General features: G+C 46.9%; 2 protein-coding genes across 2 annotated transcripts; both read left to right on the top strand.

Annotated features, from left to right (window-relative positions):
- Positions 1-1,018: 1,018 nt before the first annotated feature.
- LOC120674557 (serine/threonine-protein kinase ATM-like) lies at positions 1,019-3,721 on the top strand. The gene is made up of 7 exons (XM_039955723.1): positions 1,019-1,158; positions 1,246-1,324; positions 1,418-1,464; positions 1,594-1,693; positions 1,788-1,919; positions 2,029-2,121; positions 3,701-3,721. Exons 2-7 carry the CDS (start codon positions 1,319-1,321, stop codon positions 3,719-3,721), a joined length of 399 nt encoding a protein of 132 aa, XP_039811657.1. The 5' UTR covers positions 1,019-1,158; positions 1,246-1,318.
- Positions 3,722-5,449: 1,728 nt separating this feature from the next.
- LOC120674284 (serine/threonine-protein kinase ATM-like) lies at positions 5,450-6,343 on the top strand. The gene is made up of 4 exons (XM_039955439.1): positions 5,450-5,497; positions 5,579-5,644; positions 5,871-6,011; positions 6,097-6,343. Exons 1-4 carry the CDS (start codon positions 5,459-5,461, stop codon positions 6,172-6,174), a joined length of 324 nt encoding a protein of 107 aa, XP_039811373.1. The 5' UTR covers positions 5,450-5,458; the 3' UTR covers positions 6,175-6,343.
- Positions 6,344-18,534: the final 12,191 nt, after the last annotated feature.

Here is an 18,534-nt window from a genome sequence, read left to right as displayed (position 1 = left end):
GCACCTTATTGAATGTATATGATGGTACCTAATTAATTTTCTTCTGTGGTTATGTGGAATTAAAGTTAGGTACCTAATTAATCAAGTTTTTTCTTTTTTTTCTTTTTGAAAGCTATACAGCGGGGGAGACCCCCACTGTGGTAAGATATATTAAGAAAAAGTGAAAAATGTACATTGTTGACCCAGTTGAGAAAATCCTGTTTTTTGCTATCCTTGATTCTGTGAGCTTGAAGTCATGCCTCCTCTACAAAGTTTGATGTCCATTCTCTAACTGTAGGTCTTCTTCAAATATGATATTGTTCCTTTGTTTCCAGATTATTATTTTTTTGAATTTTCAGGATACCTGATGTTTTGTACTTCCTTAGCCTTCTAGATAGTCCTTAACAATTCATAGATTTTTTTGCTCCTCAAATTCTGAGCCGTCAACAACCATTATTAGCGAAGTATTTGTTTATTTTTAACTCTTTTTAGTCTTAGGTTTTATTAGCAGCCCCTCCCCCAACTAGATTTTTTAAAAAACATCCCCTTTTTTGTCAAACCATGGGCCTTGTCATAGCAAAATTGGTCTCCAACAACACCATGGCAGGAGTGGCAAGGATTGGACCACTCCACCGGCCCCAAATGGGCAACCACGCCAAGGCCCTTGATGTGGCCAAACAGGCGACCACGCCAAGGCCCTTGGCATTGCAATGTTGCCACACAAAGGCCGCAAAAGGGTTCTTCAAAAATTGTTTTTTTTGGAGGAGTTGTTAATTAAGTATTATATTAAAAGAGTTAAAACTCCACAACACTTTTTTCTTTTTTTTTCTATTTCTTCCGCAATTTTAACCCTCAAGTTCTGGTATGCTTTGTTTCCATTTATTTTCTAACTTCCTGATATATACTTAGCACATTGCTAGGCACTCACTAGCTACATATTTCTAGCCTGTTTAGAATAATCACATTATAAATGTATAATGGCACCTTTTGGTGACCATGTCAGGTACTTGTAATCTTGGTAAAGCCTTGTTAATCATACTTAGCCATGCTCATTTTGCGAGATATGACAAATTTCTAACTACTTGCTCCTGTATCTTAGGTTGTTCCTTTTACCCCAAGTGCTGGTGTTGTTGAATGGGTAAATGGCACCGTTCCACTCGGTGACTATCTATTGGGGAGGTCTCTTTTTACATGGTCTCAGTTCTAACATGTAAATTGTATTCTGAGCACTTGGTATTTATTTGCCATTTTCATGGGTTTATACAGTACTAGAATCAGTGGAGCACACGGACGATATGGAACTGGTGACTGGACATATCTTCAATGCAGAGAGTATTTGATGAGTGTATGTTCAAATGTCATGGAGCTTTTCGAATTCAATTTTTTCTAATAGATCATGGTGAATGTACACCTAATTTGAAGGATTTATATTTTATAGGAGAAGGACAAAAGGAGGGCATTTCTTAAAATCTGCAACAACTTCAGGTCTTTTCTTGATCTATACTTCCATTTGTCAATATTCTGATATGTACACATATGCAAGATGGGAACATGAAAAGCATATCTGGTGTTTCTCTTACACTTCTTTTCCCCCTCTTTCCTTCAAATAACCAGGCCTGTAATGCACCACTTCTTTCTCGAGAGATTCTTGCTGCCCGCTGATTGGTTCCAAAGTAGACTTGCTTACACAAGAAGTGTGGCAGCAAGCTCAATGGTAATTTCTTTTAGTTGTCAAAATGCAACTCACTTCATTGTCTTGGATAACTACTAAGAATACTGCATGTTGCCTATTATTTTCATGTGTTCAGGTAGGATACATCGTGGGACTTGGGGATCGCCATTCCATGAATATTCTAATTGACCAAGACACAGCCGAGGTTGTACACATTGATCTTGGTGTTGCATTTGAACAGGGTCTCATGCTTAAAACACCTGAACGGGTATGTAATGAACCATAACCATTACATTTGTATATACTGATCCTCTGTGAGTAATGATTGCTAGTTCTTCCTATGTGAAACCCTGTTCTTTTTTTCGCTCTGCTTGTAGGTTCCATTTCGACTGACAAGGGACATTATAGATGGCATGGGCGTTACTGGTGTTGAAGGTGTGTTTAGAAGATGCTGTGAGAAAACTCTCTCAGTCATCAACAACAACAACATAGCTTTTTTTCCTAAACAAGTTGGGGTAGGCTAGAGATGAAACCCGAAAGAAATAAGTTCAAGGTTCAGACACATTGATAGCTAGTCTCCAAGCGCTCCTATCCAAAGCTATCTCTTTAGAGATATTCCAATCCTTAAGGTCTCTCTTAACCGACTCATCGCACGTCAGTTTAGGTCTACCTCTACCCCTCTTTACATTATCGACCCGCTCAAGAACCCCATTACGCACCGGCGCCTCAGGAGGCCTTCGTTGGACATGTCCAAACCATCTCAGCCGATGCTGGGTAAGTTTCTCCTCAATTGGTGCCACTCCGACCCTATCCCGAATAACTTCGTTACGGACTCTATCCCTCCTTGTGTGCCCGCAAAACCACCGCAACATCCGCATCTCTGCTACACTCAGTTGCTGGACATATCGCCTTTTTGTAGGCCAACATTCAGCACCGTATAGCATCGCCGGACGAATTGCTGTCCTATAGAATTTGCCTTTTAGCTTTTGTGGCACCCTCTTGTCACAAAGGATGCCAGAAGCTTGCCGCCATTTTCAACCAGCCAGCTGAAATTCTATGCCTAACATCTTCATTAATGTCGCCATCCTTTTGTAGCACCGATCCTAAATACCGAAAAGTATCCTTCTGGACCACCACTTGTCCATCTAGACTAACGTCCCCCCCTCATGCCTAGTCGCGCTGAAATCGCACATCATGTACTCGGTCTTGGTCCTACTAAGTCTGAACCCTTTCGACTCTAACGTGCGTCTCCACAACTCTAACTTCCTATTAACTCATGCCCTACTCTCGTCAACTAGCACCACATCATCAGCAAAGAGCATACACCAAGGGATCTCACCTTGTATATCCCTTGTGACCTCATCCATCACTAAAGCAAATAAATAAGGGCTCAATGCTGACCCCTAGTGTATGCATATGTTAATAGGAAAGTCAGTGGTGTTGCCATCACATGTCCGGAAAAAGTCGTCGCATCCTTGTACATATCCTTAATGAGGGTAATGTACTTAGTTGGGACTTTGTGCTTCTCCAAGGCCCACCACATGACATTTCTCGGTACTTTGTCATATGCCTTCTCAAGGTCAATGAAGACCATGTGCAAATCCTTCTTCTGTTCTCTATATCTCTCCATCAATTGTCGTATTAAGAAAATCGCCTCCATGGTTGACCTTCCAGGCATGAACTCAAATTGGTTTTGGGTCACACTTGTCACTCTTCTTATGCGATGCTTGATAACCCTCTCCCAAAGCTTCATCGTATGTCTCATCAGCTTAATCCCACGGTAGTTAGTACAACTTTGAACATCACCCTTGTTTTTGAAGATAGGTACTAATATACTTCTCCTCCATTCTTTCGGCATCTTGTTTGACCGAAAAATGAGATTAAAAAGCTTAGTTAACCATACTATTGCTCTATCTCCTAGGCATCTCCACACCTCAATGGGGATACCATCAGGGCCCATCGATTTACCTCCCTTCATCCTCTTCAAAGCCTCCCCGATCTCTACCTCCTGAATTCTCCTCACAAAACGTCTGTTGGTATCGTCAAAAGAGTCATCTAACTCAAGGGTAGGACCCTCACTCTACCCATTAAACAACTTGTCGAAGTACTCTCTCCATTTATCCATGATCTCCTCATCCTTCACTAGCAGTCGATCTGTCCCATCCTTAATGCATTTGATTTGGTTGATGTCCCTTGTCTTCCGCTCGCGGATCCTAGCCATCCTATAAATGTCCTTCTCCCCTTCTTTCGTGCCTAGCCGCTGATACAGGTCATCATACGCCTTACCCTTTGCTACATTCACAGCTCGCTTTGCAACCCTCTTTGCTAATTTATAGCCCTCGATGTTGGCTGCACTCTTGTCAAGGTGGAGACGCTTGAAACACTCCTTCTTCTCCTTAATAGCCCTTTGCACCTCGTCATTCCACCACCAGGTGTCTTTCCCCTCCTGTTTGCCTCCCCTACTCACGCCAAACACCTCTGAGGCCACCTTCCGAACACATGTTGCCATCTTTAGCCACATGTCATCTGCGTCTTCTCCTTCTTCCCAAGGCCCCTCACCTAGCATCCTTTCCTTAAACGCTTGTGCCGCTTCCCCTCTAAGCTTCCACCACTTTGTTCTCGCAATCTTGGCACGTTTGTCCCGGTGGACACGTACCCGAAGACGAAAGTCCGCCACCACAAGCTTGTGTTGAGGGACAACACACTCCGCAGGTATCACCTTACAATCTAAGCAATTACGTCTATCCTCCCTCCTAGCAAGGATAAAGTCGATCTGGCTCGAGTGTTGTCCACTACGAAACGTCACAAGATGGGATTCCCTCTTCTTAAACACGGTATTCGCTATCAACAAGTCGTAGGCTAACGCGAAGTTTAACACATCCTCCCCCTCTTGACTCCTGCTACCATACCCAAAACCCCCGTGCACTCGCTCGAACCCTACATTAGTCGCACCCACATGGCCGTTGAGATCTCCTCCTATGAAGAGTTTCTCGCTGGTAGGCACGTTACTAATCATGCTATCTAGATCTTCCCAGAACTGCATCTTGGTTCTCTCACTAAGGCCTACCTGAGGGGCATAGGCACTGTTCACATTCAAAACCGAATCTCCAACTACCAACCGGATTAGGATAATCCGGTCGCCTTGCCTTCTAACCTCTACGACTCCATCCTTAAGGCTCCTATCAATCAAGATACCTACACCATTTCTACCCGGAGTTGCTCCCGTGTACCAAAACTTGAAGCCAGTATCCTCAACCTCCTTCGCCTTCTGGCCCTTTCATTTAGTCTCCTGAACGCATAGAATATTTACACGTCTCCTAATTGCTACATCAACTAGCTCTCGCAACTTACCCGTTAGGGACCCTACGTTCCAGCTACCTATACGAATCCTAATTGGCTCGGCTAGCTTCTTACCCTTCGCACCCGTCGAGGGAAGTGCGAAGACCCTTACTCATTTTTCACTACACCCGGGCGTAGATGTAGCGCGCCATTCAGGTGACGACCCGACCCTTGCTCACTTATCATCATACCCAGGTCATGATACGACGCGCCCTTGGGGGGATGGCGACCCGGCCCTTGCCCATTTATCACCACACCCGGGTTCCGATGTAGCGCGTCGCTAAGAGGGTTACGCCCCAACGAGTTTCTTATGGGTTTCAAATCCATTAGAGTGGCTATTTTTATGCTGGTTTGCCAAAACCTAACGCAACCCTCCTCCTTTATCCGGGCTTGGGACCGGCTATGCTGAGACGACTCAGGAGAGAGAGTCTTCCAGTCAGCATAGGCGGAGTTAAAACTCTCTCAGTCATGAGGGCAAATAAAGAAGTGTCGCTCACTATTATCGAAGTATGTACATTACCAGATTTTTCGTAATTTTAAGGGTGTTCAATACTTTAGCTCCTCCTAAGACTGGGTTGAATGTATCAGGTTTTTATTCATGATCCTCTATATAAATGGGCACTCTCACCACTGAAAGCTTTACAGCGTCAAAAGGTAAGTAAATTTGCTTAACTTGTTTTCATAAAGCTCTGTTCATACAGCTGGAATTTGCTAGTATGCCTGTTAGGTATCCCAAGTTTTTTATCCCAAGTTTTTTTTTGTGCCACTGATATTTGCATACACTGGTCTTTGACCACGCTGTTGAACACGGATATTCTGTCGGTAGAGATTAGAATCCTCCTGCAAGGCAACCCATTAAACTAGTATGCATTTTTTGCAGGAAACAGATGATACTGACTCATGTTTGGATGACTCTCAAGAGGCTTACGAGGGCAACAAGGATGCAGCTCGTGCTATACTCCGTGTTAAACAGAAGCTGGATGGGTACGAAGATGGTGAGATGAGAAGCGTGCAGGGCCAGGTAACCATCTTGGTGACGCCAAGGCCTTAAGATCTTTATAATTTTGCCAATCAAAATTACATTCATCTTTATGTTTGCCTTTTAGGTCCAACAACTCATACAGGATGCAGTAGATGTCGATCGGTTGTGCCAAATGTTTCCTGGTTGGGGACCTTGGTTGTAAGCTCCATGAAAATGGATGTAAATTTTGATCAAAGGCAAGAGCAATTTTGTGACTTGTGAAGCTTTACTCTTATGGGCTGTTTTTCCGCTTAACCCCTTGGACCCTCCTTCGCAACTTTCTACGAGGGACGTGACTTTGCTGCCTTCGGTGCCTGAGCAATTGTTGGGAAGGGAAGGATGGCATCTGGATGGTCAATGGGTTGTACAGTTATACCACTGCCGATAGCAGTTTGAACTTTGAAGGCCTGTGCTGAAGAGGGCACTGACGTCTGGTGGTGATCCAAGCCAGTTCGACAAGCCTGCTTAGCAAATGGGCCACGGTCTCGCTTTTTTTCTTCTTCTAAACTTCATTAGTTTAAGATCACTAGAAACATAGGAGCCGCGTCCTCGTTGAAGTGACTGGTCCTTGTAACCTTTGATGTCTTTTAGAATTTCTGAATTTGATCCCCTGGCTAATATCTAAATTTTGGGAACAAACTTTTGGTAGCTTCAGCATCACAAGCAAGTAGTCTCGTGAATTATTAAGAGACTGATTAAACACACAAAGCTCTGATTAAACACTCAAGTTCGGTGAAATGGTATATGTGGGAAGCTCTTGAAATTGCTGGTGTATAAAGAAAGATATAACAATGGAAGTTTTCATGGCAAAGAAAAAATCATTGGTGTGTACAGATGCAAGAAATATCTTATTTACAAATAAATCGAAGAATGAAATTTGATTCATGGTTAGAATATCAGATACAGATGCTATGGTTATGCAGGCTGGACATTTACCACCGTTGTGTAGTCATGAATTTATGATAGGTGAACATAAAACTCGAAATATTTGAACATATGGATCAACAGTTTAATTGCTGGAACTGAGGTAAGCACTGGGTAGCAAAAAAATGACATCAGATTCAGTTGCTAAATTAGCTCCGCAAGTGCTACTCAGCTACAACTCCTGAAAACAGTGTCCAGGTAATACCTTCCCTTGGAGGCACCTCGAGCAGCTGATGGGCTGCTCCAAATGCAGGGGCTCTGGCGGGTGTGCTTTGCCGCTCTGCAGCATGGTAGATCGCATAGAAGCTCGGGGGAGCTATGCAGCGGAGGCGCTGCTCGTCTTCTCCATCGCGCGGGCGCCTTACGTGGCCTAGGTGCGGACACCGTGGCTCCTCCGCTTGCGCAATGGAGGCGGTGATTCCACGGGGTGCCAGGATGGCAGAGGAGAGGACCAGGGCCGTGGAGGCGTGGAGCTTCGCTGCTGGAGCCTGGCACAATCCCTCGCTCTAGCTATCGCCATGGGCGAATCCAGCGACTTGTCCCTGCACACCGATGTGGCCACGGACGATCCACATCGACGAAGATGGTCTCTGGAACAACATCAAGGTGTCGTGGCCATTGCCCCCTCACGCCCCCAACCCTCACATGAATCTGGAAGCGTAAATGTGCAGCTTCTCCAATAGATGAGGCAGGGAAGGGAGGAACAGGACGAGGGAAGCAATTGTGCTGACGACCGAGAACAACCAAGAAGCCGCTAGGGAGTAGTGAGGGACGGACGGTGAGGAAGAAACAGCTCGCACTGCCGAGCGACGGTGAGAGAACGCAAAGGGTCGAGGTTGAAATCCTGGGTGCCCGCGCCGTGGTATTGATCATAGATAGGTGATCGAGTGGCTGATGTTTTCGGGTGACGTCAGTTGCGGAGCTAGAAAATTCAAGCGAAGTTGCAGAATGTTACCTCAAATTCGAAGAACAAATTTATAGTCATTGCGCCAATACGCTATAAAAAAATTTCATCATCATAGTAATAATAAACATATGCCTGCTACTACTAGTAGTTCTCCCACAAATTGTGTCGCACCTTCTCCGTAGTATCCTCCCATAGCTGGCGGTGCCGGTGGAGCTGGATGTCCCTTATTCTTGTGACAAGAGCAGTTGTAATATGGATTAGTGCACGGTTCCTCCGGTGACCCGGCACCTTTGTTGTTATCATCCTCCTCGTCGTTGTTGTCACTGCTCACTTCCATTTCTAAATCGAAGATACGATTCTGCAGGTAATAGATGTACTCCGCATGAGGATAAATTGGGGAAGGATCGACCCACCTAACGAACCCGCAATTCTCTTGAGCATTGGATGCCTAAAACAGAAAATCTAGTGCAAGTGATACAATACATGATAAACATATTCCACACACAATTAGTAGTCAAATTTACCCATGCTCGGGGCCACTTGAAGAAACGACGATCTCCATCCGTTCCCTCGACGCACATCTGCACCAAGCAGTCCTCACCATGTATGCATTTTGGCCAATCTTCTTTGCGGTTATCGTACCCTCTCAGAGGTGTCTCCTTGGTGAAATCACTCTTGCTCTCAACTGGAAACTCATACACTGCTTCTGAAAAAAAAATGGAACCCTCCCACACTATCGGTGCTCCCTTCATACACTCCTTTCCTCTCCCTAAGCCGAAACCCTTCCCACTAGACATTATTACTCCACCGAAATTTTCGTTTTGAGCACTGCCCCAAGGGAAGGGTATATATAGGCAAAAGGGATCTAGTCGACTCTCCAATAGCCGACAGGTCCTTGTCGGCTACTAGAGCCGAAAGTTTCTTGTCGGCTCCTGGACAACCGATATGCTTATTTGGGTCGACACACGCGTCATGCCAGATGGGCCGACAGACAAATCAGCCCGATTGGAACCTGTCGGCCTTTCACGGGCCGACAAGCCCTCTCGGAGCCGACAGCCGGCGAGCCATGTTGGTCGCCACGTTGGATGACGACCTATAGGAGGCCAGTCGGCTCTTCCTGGGCCGATAGACACCTATATTTGCAATTCTTTCATTTTAACTATTATTTCTATGATTAATTATTAAAATAATATTATTTTAAAAAATTCATCAGATCAGCACCTCTCCATAAGAGATGGTTTCTATATTTATCTAGTTGATTGATTAAGTATATGGATCTCTACTGTTTTTCCCAAACAAATATGTCCATGAAATATTTTTCAAAATTCTACATTTATAAAAGAGTAAATTGCATCTCAAATCCCCAACTTGTCTCGAAGTTTCCACCTAGGTCCCTAAATTCTCAAATCGTGCATATGGGCCCGTAAACCGTGTTAAGTGTTCCATCCGAGGTCCCAAATGTACCATGCGAGCATACGAACTTGACGTGAAATGCCATAGTGGCAAAATTTGAAAAACAACCCTCCGAATTCTATCATGATTCACTTAACGTCCTCTCTCTCTCCTCCCCTCCTCCCCCATGCTTCTGCCGAGCTTTCTGAGGGTAACGCCGGCGCGGCTGCTCCTCACCCTTCGCTCTCCCTAGCCCGCATCTTAGCTAGCGAGCCTTGGGCTCAAGCCCATGGAGGGAGCGAACAACGAGGAGCTACCACGATGAGACGGAGCAAAGAAGGGCCGCAAAGCTCGATCCGGCGGTAGAGCTCGATTTGGAGGTGGCGGCGAGCTCAATCCAGTGGCGGCGGAGCTTGATTTGGCGAGGCGGCGGGAGGCGGCGGTGCGACTACTGCCAGGGGAGGTGACGCCCAAGGCCGCCGCAGGCGCTAAGCCCGAGCGCGCCAGGGCCTCCCTCCCCGCCAAGCTTTGGAGGTGCGGCTCCACCCAGGCCGTACCCTCGTATCGTTTGACAACCTCCACCTCTCCAGCCTCAACCCGACGAACTTCCTCACTACGCTTTGCCACACCAAGAAGTCAATTCGGTCCCTCTTCAAGTCGATGCTCAACTTGTGTAGTCCGCCGGGTGGGATCTCACTGTGGCTGCCACCACTGTCGACCAGAGCATCCCTCGGCGTTGCGCCGCGGCGCCGCTCAGGGTTAGACCGCGAGATAGATTGGAGAGGGAGAGAGCGAGGTGCAAATAGGGAATGATAAGATTATGCATGGAGTCTTTTATAAATATTTGCCACGATGGCATCGATTGCAGGCCATGTTGACTTTGGATGCTCACATGGTGCGTTTAGGATCTCGAATGTAACAGTTAACACGATTTAGGGACCCCAGATGCACGATTTAAGAGTTTAAAGATCTAGAGGATGAAACTTCGGGATAAATTTAGGGGCTGATTGGTTTGCGAATGGCCATAGCGTGGCTCGCATGCCATGGACAGACCCGCTGGGGCCACGCTCGCCAGGTGCAAGAGGTGCTTGATTGATTTGCATATGCAAGCATACACACCAATTCAGATGCTGTTTGGTTGCTTGCACATCTAACGCAAAAGTAATTTCTTGTGTTTGCACGTTCTCCAATGCGCATGCCCACATGCTCGCTCTTGCACCCTCGCGCTTGCACCAGTGGAGCCTGGCTCTAGGGAAACTGCCAATTCTCTCATTCCTCTAGAGCCTGGCCGAGAGGGATCTTTTGCATGCTCGCAGCCTGGCTGAGGAGGTGGACCTGTAAACCAAACATGTGAAACCTATATCTGACAGGCCTACCAAACACGCCATTAGAGACCTAGAATGCAATTTAGGCCCTATTTGGCAGGGCTCCAAAAGTGACTCTAGTAGGAGCTCTGCCAAACAGTGCATTTTGCACCCTTAGAGACCTAGGATGCAATTTAGGCCCTGTTTGGCAGGGCTCCAAAAGCGTCTCCAGTAGGTGCATTTTGCACCAACTTCGGGTCAAGAACCGCCTATGGAGACCCTCGCAGCTTCCATAAGCGAGGAGGAGTCGAGAATCGTGGCTCCACGCGGCTTCAGACCGTTCTTTGCCAGCTCTGCTATTAGAGTGTGCTGCGGAATCCGGCCCCGCTCACTATACCCACGAGCTGGCATCCTACTAGGCCTCAGGTTCATTGGAGCCCAACCAACCAAAGCCTCGCAGCTTCCACAAGCGAGGAGGAGTCGGGAATCGTGGCTCCACGCGGCTTCAGACCATTCTTTGCCAGCCCTGCTGTTAGAGTGTGATGCGGAATCCGGCCCCGCTCACTATACCCACGAGCAGGCATCCTACCAGGCCTCAGGTTCACTGGAGCCCAACCAACCAAATCCTCAGACCTAACTCAACCCCCAAAGACTAGCTTAATGAGTGAGTACTGCCCACCTATATGTTGTGCTCCCCCACCATCAACTTCCGATGTGGGACTAAATCTAACAATCTCCCATGTCACATATCAGGCCCAACTTTTCTGTCACATACAACTCATGTGATCTTCTGGAAGACGTTCTCCATGCCTGAGTCCAACTCTCCAGCCACTGTTGGCATTTCTTATGTCCAATAGAATAGATATTCTGCAAGCGCATAGAATCACCGTTGTAGCACTTCACCTTGGAGTATTCCAGGGTATCGTATTTTTCCTCAGGGAAGCACTATGGTAAAGAGTATCATAAATCGAGTGATAACCGTACTAGTTTAATCGTCCGACTACTAGACGGGGGTAAGCCAGATAGGTAAGTGAGATAAATGGCCAGACAATGACCGAGTGAAACACGGAGATTATAATTCCTTAGAGAGGTAGCAGCTGGGAGGACAACGAGTGAGATAAGACTCCTGATACACTTCTGAACTATCGAGCTAGCCTCTCTAGATCAGACTAAACACCTAACTAGTTCTCGGGAAAGCAGAGCTTACTTCGGCGGCTGGAAGAGAAAGGACTTCAGAAAGGGATGAAAGGGGAGTCCAACGGCAACCTGCACTACTGCTATGAAAACACCCGAACGTGGTGGACTACAAAGGACGGATAGGGCTGTCACCACCTACCGACTACCACAATGGTTCCGTGGGGTGGAACACACTTTCTAGCTAACACTAAGGTCATACACCACGTTTGCACTCGGTGTTAGGATTTCTCTCGAGGCCTTCGAGAGAAATCCCCCTCAACCTAGAGCACTAACTTGAGATACTCTAGTCCGGGTGAGAAAACCCGTAAGATAAGATCCCGATTACTAAGAAAGATAACTTAGTCTAAGCTAAAGGAAAACTCCAGTGCTCAAGCCGAACACTCAGACTCGAGTAAATAAAAGACAACGGAAAGTAAAGCTGACTCAAAAAAGTAAAGAAGATAATTTATATTGATAATGTCAAAAGAAAGATACAAAAGCTATACTAGACTTCCGACGACTCCGGAGTCCCAAGCAAGCTCGACTCGACTCTAACTCCCAAGCTACTAACCTACTCTAGAAAGTACAAGTGAAGAGAGAAGAGCTACAATGGTGTGTGTTGAAGTGATGGATGGTGCCTTCTATTTATAGCCTTCCAAGGTCGGTTCATGGCCGGTACTGCAGTTGGCGTCGGTTGTAAGCAGGTAAGACAGTTGAGCTTAGCTTCCACGCCAAGACCCAGCCTGAGGGGCTTCCAAGTGGAGTCGGCCGGCCTCCCCTAGGCTGGCCGGCCTGGGGGTCTCGCCATGTGGCCACCGACTTTTGGACAGCGGCTCTGATCTTCTCCTGGAGGCGGTTGACAGTTGCTTTGGATCCACGCGTGCATGTGCTAGGCCGTCCGGCCTCCCTCTGTTGCGCCGACCTTGCACTTGTACGCTTGTGATCGTCCCTGGGTGCTGGATTGCTGACCTGGACACGAGTTTGTACTGAATGGTGGGTCCTTTGATCCTTGTGCAAGCCTTTCGGTCCATTCAATTAAACCAAGACCCTGTCCTTGACTCAGGGCATCATGGTTGTGCCGCATTGCCACTGGATCGAAGCCGGGGCCGTGTCTTTAGAGGTGCCAGGCCGGCCGGCCTAGGAGAGGCCGGACGGCCTAGGTTTTTGCCCAAATTTGCTCATTTTTGGTACACCTGATCCTGAAATCAAAACTCATCCAAAACTTGTGGAACTTATTAGAAATAAATAAAATATGAATGGAACATAGTGTAAAGCTCATGTTATTCCCGAGAAGTTGGCGGCTAGAATGTGAATTTATGGCCGTCAACAGCCACACACAACCCGTGCGACCTTTCGGAGACGTTCACGGGCTCCCTCGTCACCATGTGACCAATAGATATTCCAGATTTTCCGACCTTCGGCTCTGATATCACTTGTTAGAGTGCACAGCGGAATGCGGCCCGACCCGCTATACCCACGAGCCAGCGCCCTACTAGGCCTCAGGTCCACCGAATTCCAACCAACCAAGGCATTGGTTCTAACTCAATCCAAAAGACAAGCCTGATGGGTGAGGATTGCCTCACCTTATATGTTGTGCTCCCCCACCATCAACTTCCAATATGGGACTAAATCTAACATCTGCCCGCGGGTGGGACCCGTAGGCACAGCCCGCGAGAATGAGGTGGCCGACGGCAGGAGCAGGGGCGTGGCTTGCGGAGCCAGGGAGAAGGTGGCCGCCAGTAGCGGCAGCAGGCAGGGGCCGCGAGGAGGTGGTGGCGCGGGCCGTCGCACTGAGTGGAGGAGGAGGCGCAGTCCACCGTCGGTGTGGAGGAGGCGCGGGCCGCCGCCGCTTGATGAAGGAGGAGGCGGTGGGTTTGGGCGATGAGAATGCGAGGAAGAAGACGAGGCTAGGCGAATGGATAAGAGGAAAGGAGGAAAAAAATAAAAGCGAAAGAAAAAGGATAGGAGATGAGAAAAAGAAAGAAAAGAAAAGAGAGAGAAAAAAGGAGAATTTAGATATTTTACAACCTCAATTCAACATGTGAATTTGTTTTGCCTAACGTTTTCCAAAATAGGTGAAGCTCCACTAAATATGACATTCCACTAGAGGAGTCGTAGTTAGAGCTATTTTTAGGGTGCCTTTGGTTGGGTTTTTGGCTGTGGCTTTTGCCTCCAAAAGCCAAAAGCTCAACTAAAGAGCCCAAAAGTTAGATGTGCTTTTGTCCAAAAGCAGCTTTCATTGTAGTACAAATCAAAAGTACCTCTCCCCCTGCTTTTACTAGCTTTTGGGTCAAAGAATTGCCCACCTGCCACTGGTTATGAGATTCTGGTTCACGTTTCTATTTTTTGCCGCACCTCTCCACTGCGAGCTCGCCTAGCGCTGCCGCGAGCTTGCCCTGTCGCCGCTCGTTTGCACCGCCGCAACCTCGCCCTGTGGCTGCCTTGCCGCTGCTCCCTTGCACCGTCGTCGCCGTGCCGTCGCCGCACCATCGCGAGCACGCCTCGCTGCCGTCGCGAGGTCGCCGCACCACCGTGAGCTCGAGCTCGTCGCGCCACCCCCCGCGAGCGTGCCCCGCCGCCGCCGCCGTCGCGACCTCGTGCCGCCTCAGCTTCCCGCTCGCCTCACCGCAGCGAGCACTCGGCCTCTCCACAATACCGCGTCCTCGAGGCAAAAGAGGGGGAGTTGTGGGCGGGAGAGCGAGCTCCGCCGCTGCCTGCGCACAGGTGGAGGAGAGGGGAGGCATCGGCGTGCGGGAGAAGAATGGGCCCCTTAGTGGTGAGAGAGAGATAGGTGAGAGAGAGAGAGAGGAAGAAGATTGTTGAGATGAAGAAGAAGATGGGTGTCATACCCGGTTTCAAAGGCAAAACCAGATGCATATATTACATGTGCATAAGGATCAAAGTTTACACACATGTAACGACTCAGTGAATACCAAAAGACAGTGCCAAAATGTAAAGAGAGTTTTATAATTATTACATGACCGAAAGTCTCATAAACTAAGCAAATAAGTGAGTACTAGCAGCGGAAATAACACGGACGTTTCCACAGGCAGTCGACTGGAAGCACGCTCGCCTAGAACTCATCGAAATCTACAGGGAAATCCTCAAATCTCTCGTCTGAGCAGCAGTCTGGGTAGTGTAGATGCAAATAAATAAACACAAGCGTGAGCACATGTCATACTCAGCAAGAGAAGAATAGTATAATAAACACGCAAGGCTTTATAAGTGGAAAGGCCGATGGGTTTAAGCAGTTAGCATTTTAGTTGGTCAAATTTTATTAAGCAACTTAATTACTTGCAAGTATAAGTGTATACCATCCCACAATTAATATAAAACATCCTCAACATAAATTAAATTCACAATTTAAGTCCATCTTCCATATTTTACTCATGTGAGGGTCCAGACCGCTCATGACCGTGAGCACGGCTAACCTATTAATTTTACACTCTGCAGAGGTAGCACATCTCTACCCACAAGTCGTGTTTCCCATGTTGCCTGGGTTTGCAAAGCCCTTAAACACTTCATTTGGTGAGTGGCTAGGGATTCACTACGAGGTCTTTACAAAGATTCCCTAGTGCGGACTGCTCGCTAGGTTACATGACAGCGCAGTGTATAAGGCTCCCTTAAGGGTAACGTATCTTAACTAAGCCACAACCCAAACGAGCAGGTCTATACACCAACTACTACCGACACCCCCCTAGCCTTTTTCAGGTAAAGCATATCGCATACTAAGGTTTCTAATTAATTGACCAAGTCAGAGCCATATAGCCTTGTGGTTGCACTGTTGTCCTGGGTGGTCGCTCCATGTTCCGATTAATATTTATGGTCTTGTAATTGAATCATCACAGTTGAACATAGAGCATAAATAAGTATTCATGTTGTTTAATACCATCCCAGTTAAACAAACTAAGCAGCATCTACCATCAAAATTAATTAAGTAAACCGGTTACAAGGTTAGGGTAAAAGAATCTAGTCATCCTTAGTAGGAACCCATCAAAATTAATGCAAGTAATAAATAAAGAATGTAATTGAAATACATGTTGTATAGGTAAAGCGGGTATGCATCAAGTACACTTGCCTTCCACAGGATCCGGAAACTGCTCAGAGTCTTCAAAGCCTTCACCTTCAGCAAACTCCTCGAACTGCTCGTTCTCTACGCATCACACAACGGTACATACAAGCACACAAAGAATAAAATAAGAAAACAGTAAACCAATCAATATGAACAGTACAAAAGACATTACAAAACTGTTGTACGCGTTACAACGATCGCGTGAGCGCAAGAATCGCTCAAAACGGATTTAAAACGAGAAAGATACGCTAAAAATGGTGTTACAGGGGCTTATTTGTGAGAAAAAACCGTTAAAAAGGGTTAAACAAAAATAAACCAAGGACTAAAATGCAATTTTATATAAAACCACGAGGGCCAACGAGTAAAAAGGCCAAACTGGATGGCGGGTTCTAATTTCACTAAGCTCAGGGGGTTTTTTTGCAAGAAAAAGGACTAAAACGGAATTAGTTTTGAATGCACATGGACTGCAGGTTGATTTTCGGAAAATCTAGGGGCTTAAGTGAAACACGGCCAGGGTTGACCGGTGAGTCTCCTATTGACTTGGGTTGGATCTGTTTCCAGCCGTCAGATCTCTATCGGGCGGCTGAAAAACAAAGGGGGCGGCCGGCGGCGGCGGAATGGCCGGCGCTGCTCGCCAGCGCGGCGGGGCTCGCCGGAGGAGCGCCTAGATGACGCTTCGGTGCGCCAAAAATCGCGCGGAGGGGCTCTTGAGCGGGGGCGCGGCACGGGGATGCCGAAGCCGGGGGTCGAGGGCGGCGGCCGGCGACGTAGAGGCGCGGCGGCGGCGCTCCGGCGAGCGCGAAGACGCTCGTCCGAGCACGGAACCAAAGAGAAACGGAGGGGTTCGAAGGAGGAGCTCACCGCGAAGCTTCCTATGGTGTCCAAACGGCCGGAGAGAGGGTGAGGCGGCGGATCGACGGCGGCGAGCGAGCTCGGCTAGAAGGCGGCGGCACATGTGGGGTGCAAAGCGAAAGCAAAAAGGGCGGCTAGGGTTCGGGGACCGAGTGCTCAGGGGGGTAAAGGCGTCGCGGGCCGCGGGGCCCAGGTGCAGTGGTGCACGAGAGAGCCCGCTCGGACTCGGCTGGAGGTGGGGGATGACGGGCGGCCCCCACCCGTCAGCGAGAGACCAGGGAGAAAAACGGAAAAAAAGAAAAGGCTTGTAACGGGCCCGAACTGGGCCCGATAGTGAGGAAAAGAAAACAGGAAGTGGGCCGGCGGGGAAAGATTAGCGGCTGGCGGCCCGGGTTTTGATAGAAAAAGAAGAAAAAGAAAAGAAAAGAAAGAAGAAGAATTTCGGGCATCCAGAAAATGAATTAAATCATAGAAAAAAGAATAAAACCTCAAAAAATTATGAAAATTTTCTGGGAGCTTCAGAAACTCGAACACATTCATACAAAAATAAAATATGCACCAGCATGAATGTAAAAAAAATCAATTTAAAGCCTATGGTGAGTTTTAAATATTACAAAATTAATTCCTTTGACTCCAAAAATTAAATAGCTACTATGAACAGTTTCAGAAGCAAAATTTAGGGTGTTACAATGGTGAGAGAGAGGAAGAAAGTAATTTGCCCCTATGACATATGGGGTCCGCTCGTAAGTGAAATTAGCTTTACCCAAAAGCCACAACTGCTCAACCAAACGGACTTCCAGACTATAGTCCACAACAGTTTTTTCAAAAGCCACAACCCACAACAGTTTTTCCAAAAACCACAGCCCAACTAAACACACCCTTAATGGAGGCGAAGTGTTGCGACCCTTGCTATTTATAAAACTAGGAGATTCCCCACGCGTTTCTGCGGGATTTGAGAAAGCTTTTCGATAACTATGATAAAAAAACACAATAATTCTTTAAATAAAAGCTATGAAGAGCATGTAGTAATATAAATAAGCACTTAGATCGAGTTTGCTAAAAATAAAAAATGATATATTTTCTAATAAAGAAAAGTTCGTATAATTTTGGTTAAATTTAAAAATTATAGTGTAAAAATCACCTTGATTAGGGGGCCAGGCCCCTGCCTGCCCCCTGTCTCCACCACTGCCCGCGCCCCTGCAAGGGAGGGCATAGCTATGCCGAAGAAGAGCACAACAATGGGGAAGGTGAAGAAGGCCGCAAAAACCACTGACAGCATCTTGTAGGTTAGTGCTTCCATGACGAGGCGCAACGCGAGAAAATTTGAGGCGAAGCAGAATGGTTCAGGGACAGATGGTTTTCGATCTTCCTCCAGCGATGCAGATGTTTTATAGAGAGTTGGAAAGGCGGATATTCTCGACCCCGACGACCCATTTTATTGCCTTTGTGACCATTTATATTTTATTGCCTTTGTGACCATTTATTTTGAGTGGAGCACTTGATGTAGGTTAAGGAGAAAGAAAGACATGAGAATCAATTTACTTTGAGTGGAGCATTTGTTGTAGGGGAAGGAGATAAGAAAGACATGAGAATTAAATCAAAGTGATTATTTATTTTGAGTGGAGCACAGAAGATGTGTGTACTAGGTGCAGATATGAAATTGGTAAGGATAATGTGATGTGATGTTCATGTGTAAGCTAATTAAGGTTTTGTTTCAATTGTTTTGTTTCCTACATGCATGCATGACGATACATGTGTGACCGGAAATAATCGACGTGCAACTTTTAAGCTTGATCATGCATGACGATACATGTGTGACTTTGAATAACCGATGTGCAACTTTCATGTTTTATTATATTGATTGCCGCGAGCCGGTGGAAAAAGTCCATGGGTTTT

Source organism: Panicum virgatum, chromosome 5N (assembly GCF_016808335.1).
Source record: "Panicum virgatum strain AP13 chromosome 5N, P.virgatum_v5, whole genome shotgun sequence".
Classification (NCBI taxonomy): Eukaryota; Viridiplantae; Streptophyta; class Magnoliopsida; order Poales; family Poaceae; genus Panicum; species Panicum virgatum.
The sequence above is the reverse complement of the archived record's forward strand: the minus strand, read 5'-3'. Positions and strand labels throughout refer to the sequence as shown.

Coding starts and splice junctions, on each gene's coding strand:
- LOC120674557 (XM_039955723.1), top strand. Junction 1,465..1,593: donor AAAATCTGCAACAACTTCAG/GTCTTTTCTTGA, acceptor TCAAATAACCAG/GCCTGTAATGCACCACTTCT. Junction 2,122..3,700: donor GCTGTGAGAAAACTCTCTCA/GTCATCAACAAC, acceptor TATCGTCAAAAG/AGTCATCTAACTCAAGGGTA.
- LOC120674284 (XM_039955439.1), top strand. CDS start 5,459: ATGAGGGCAAATAAAGAAGTGTCGCTCACTATTATCGAA. Junction 5,498..5,578: donor TGTCGCTCACTATTATCGAA/GTATGTACATTA, acceptor TGAATGTATCAG/GTTTTTATTCATGATCCTCT. Junction 6,012..6,096: donor TGAGAAGCGTGCAGGGCCAG/GTAACCATCTTG, acceptor TTTGCCTTTTAG/GTCCAACAACTCATACAGGA.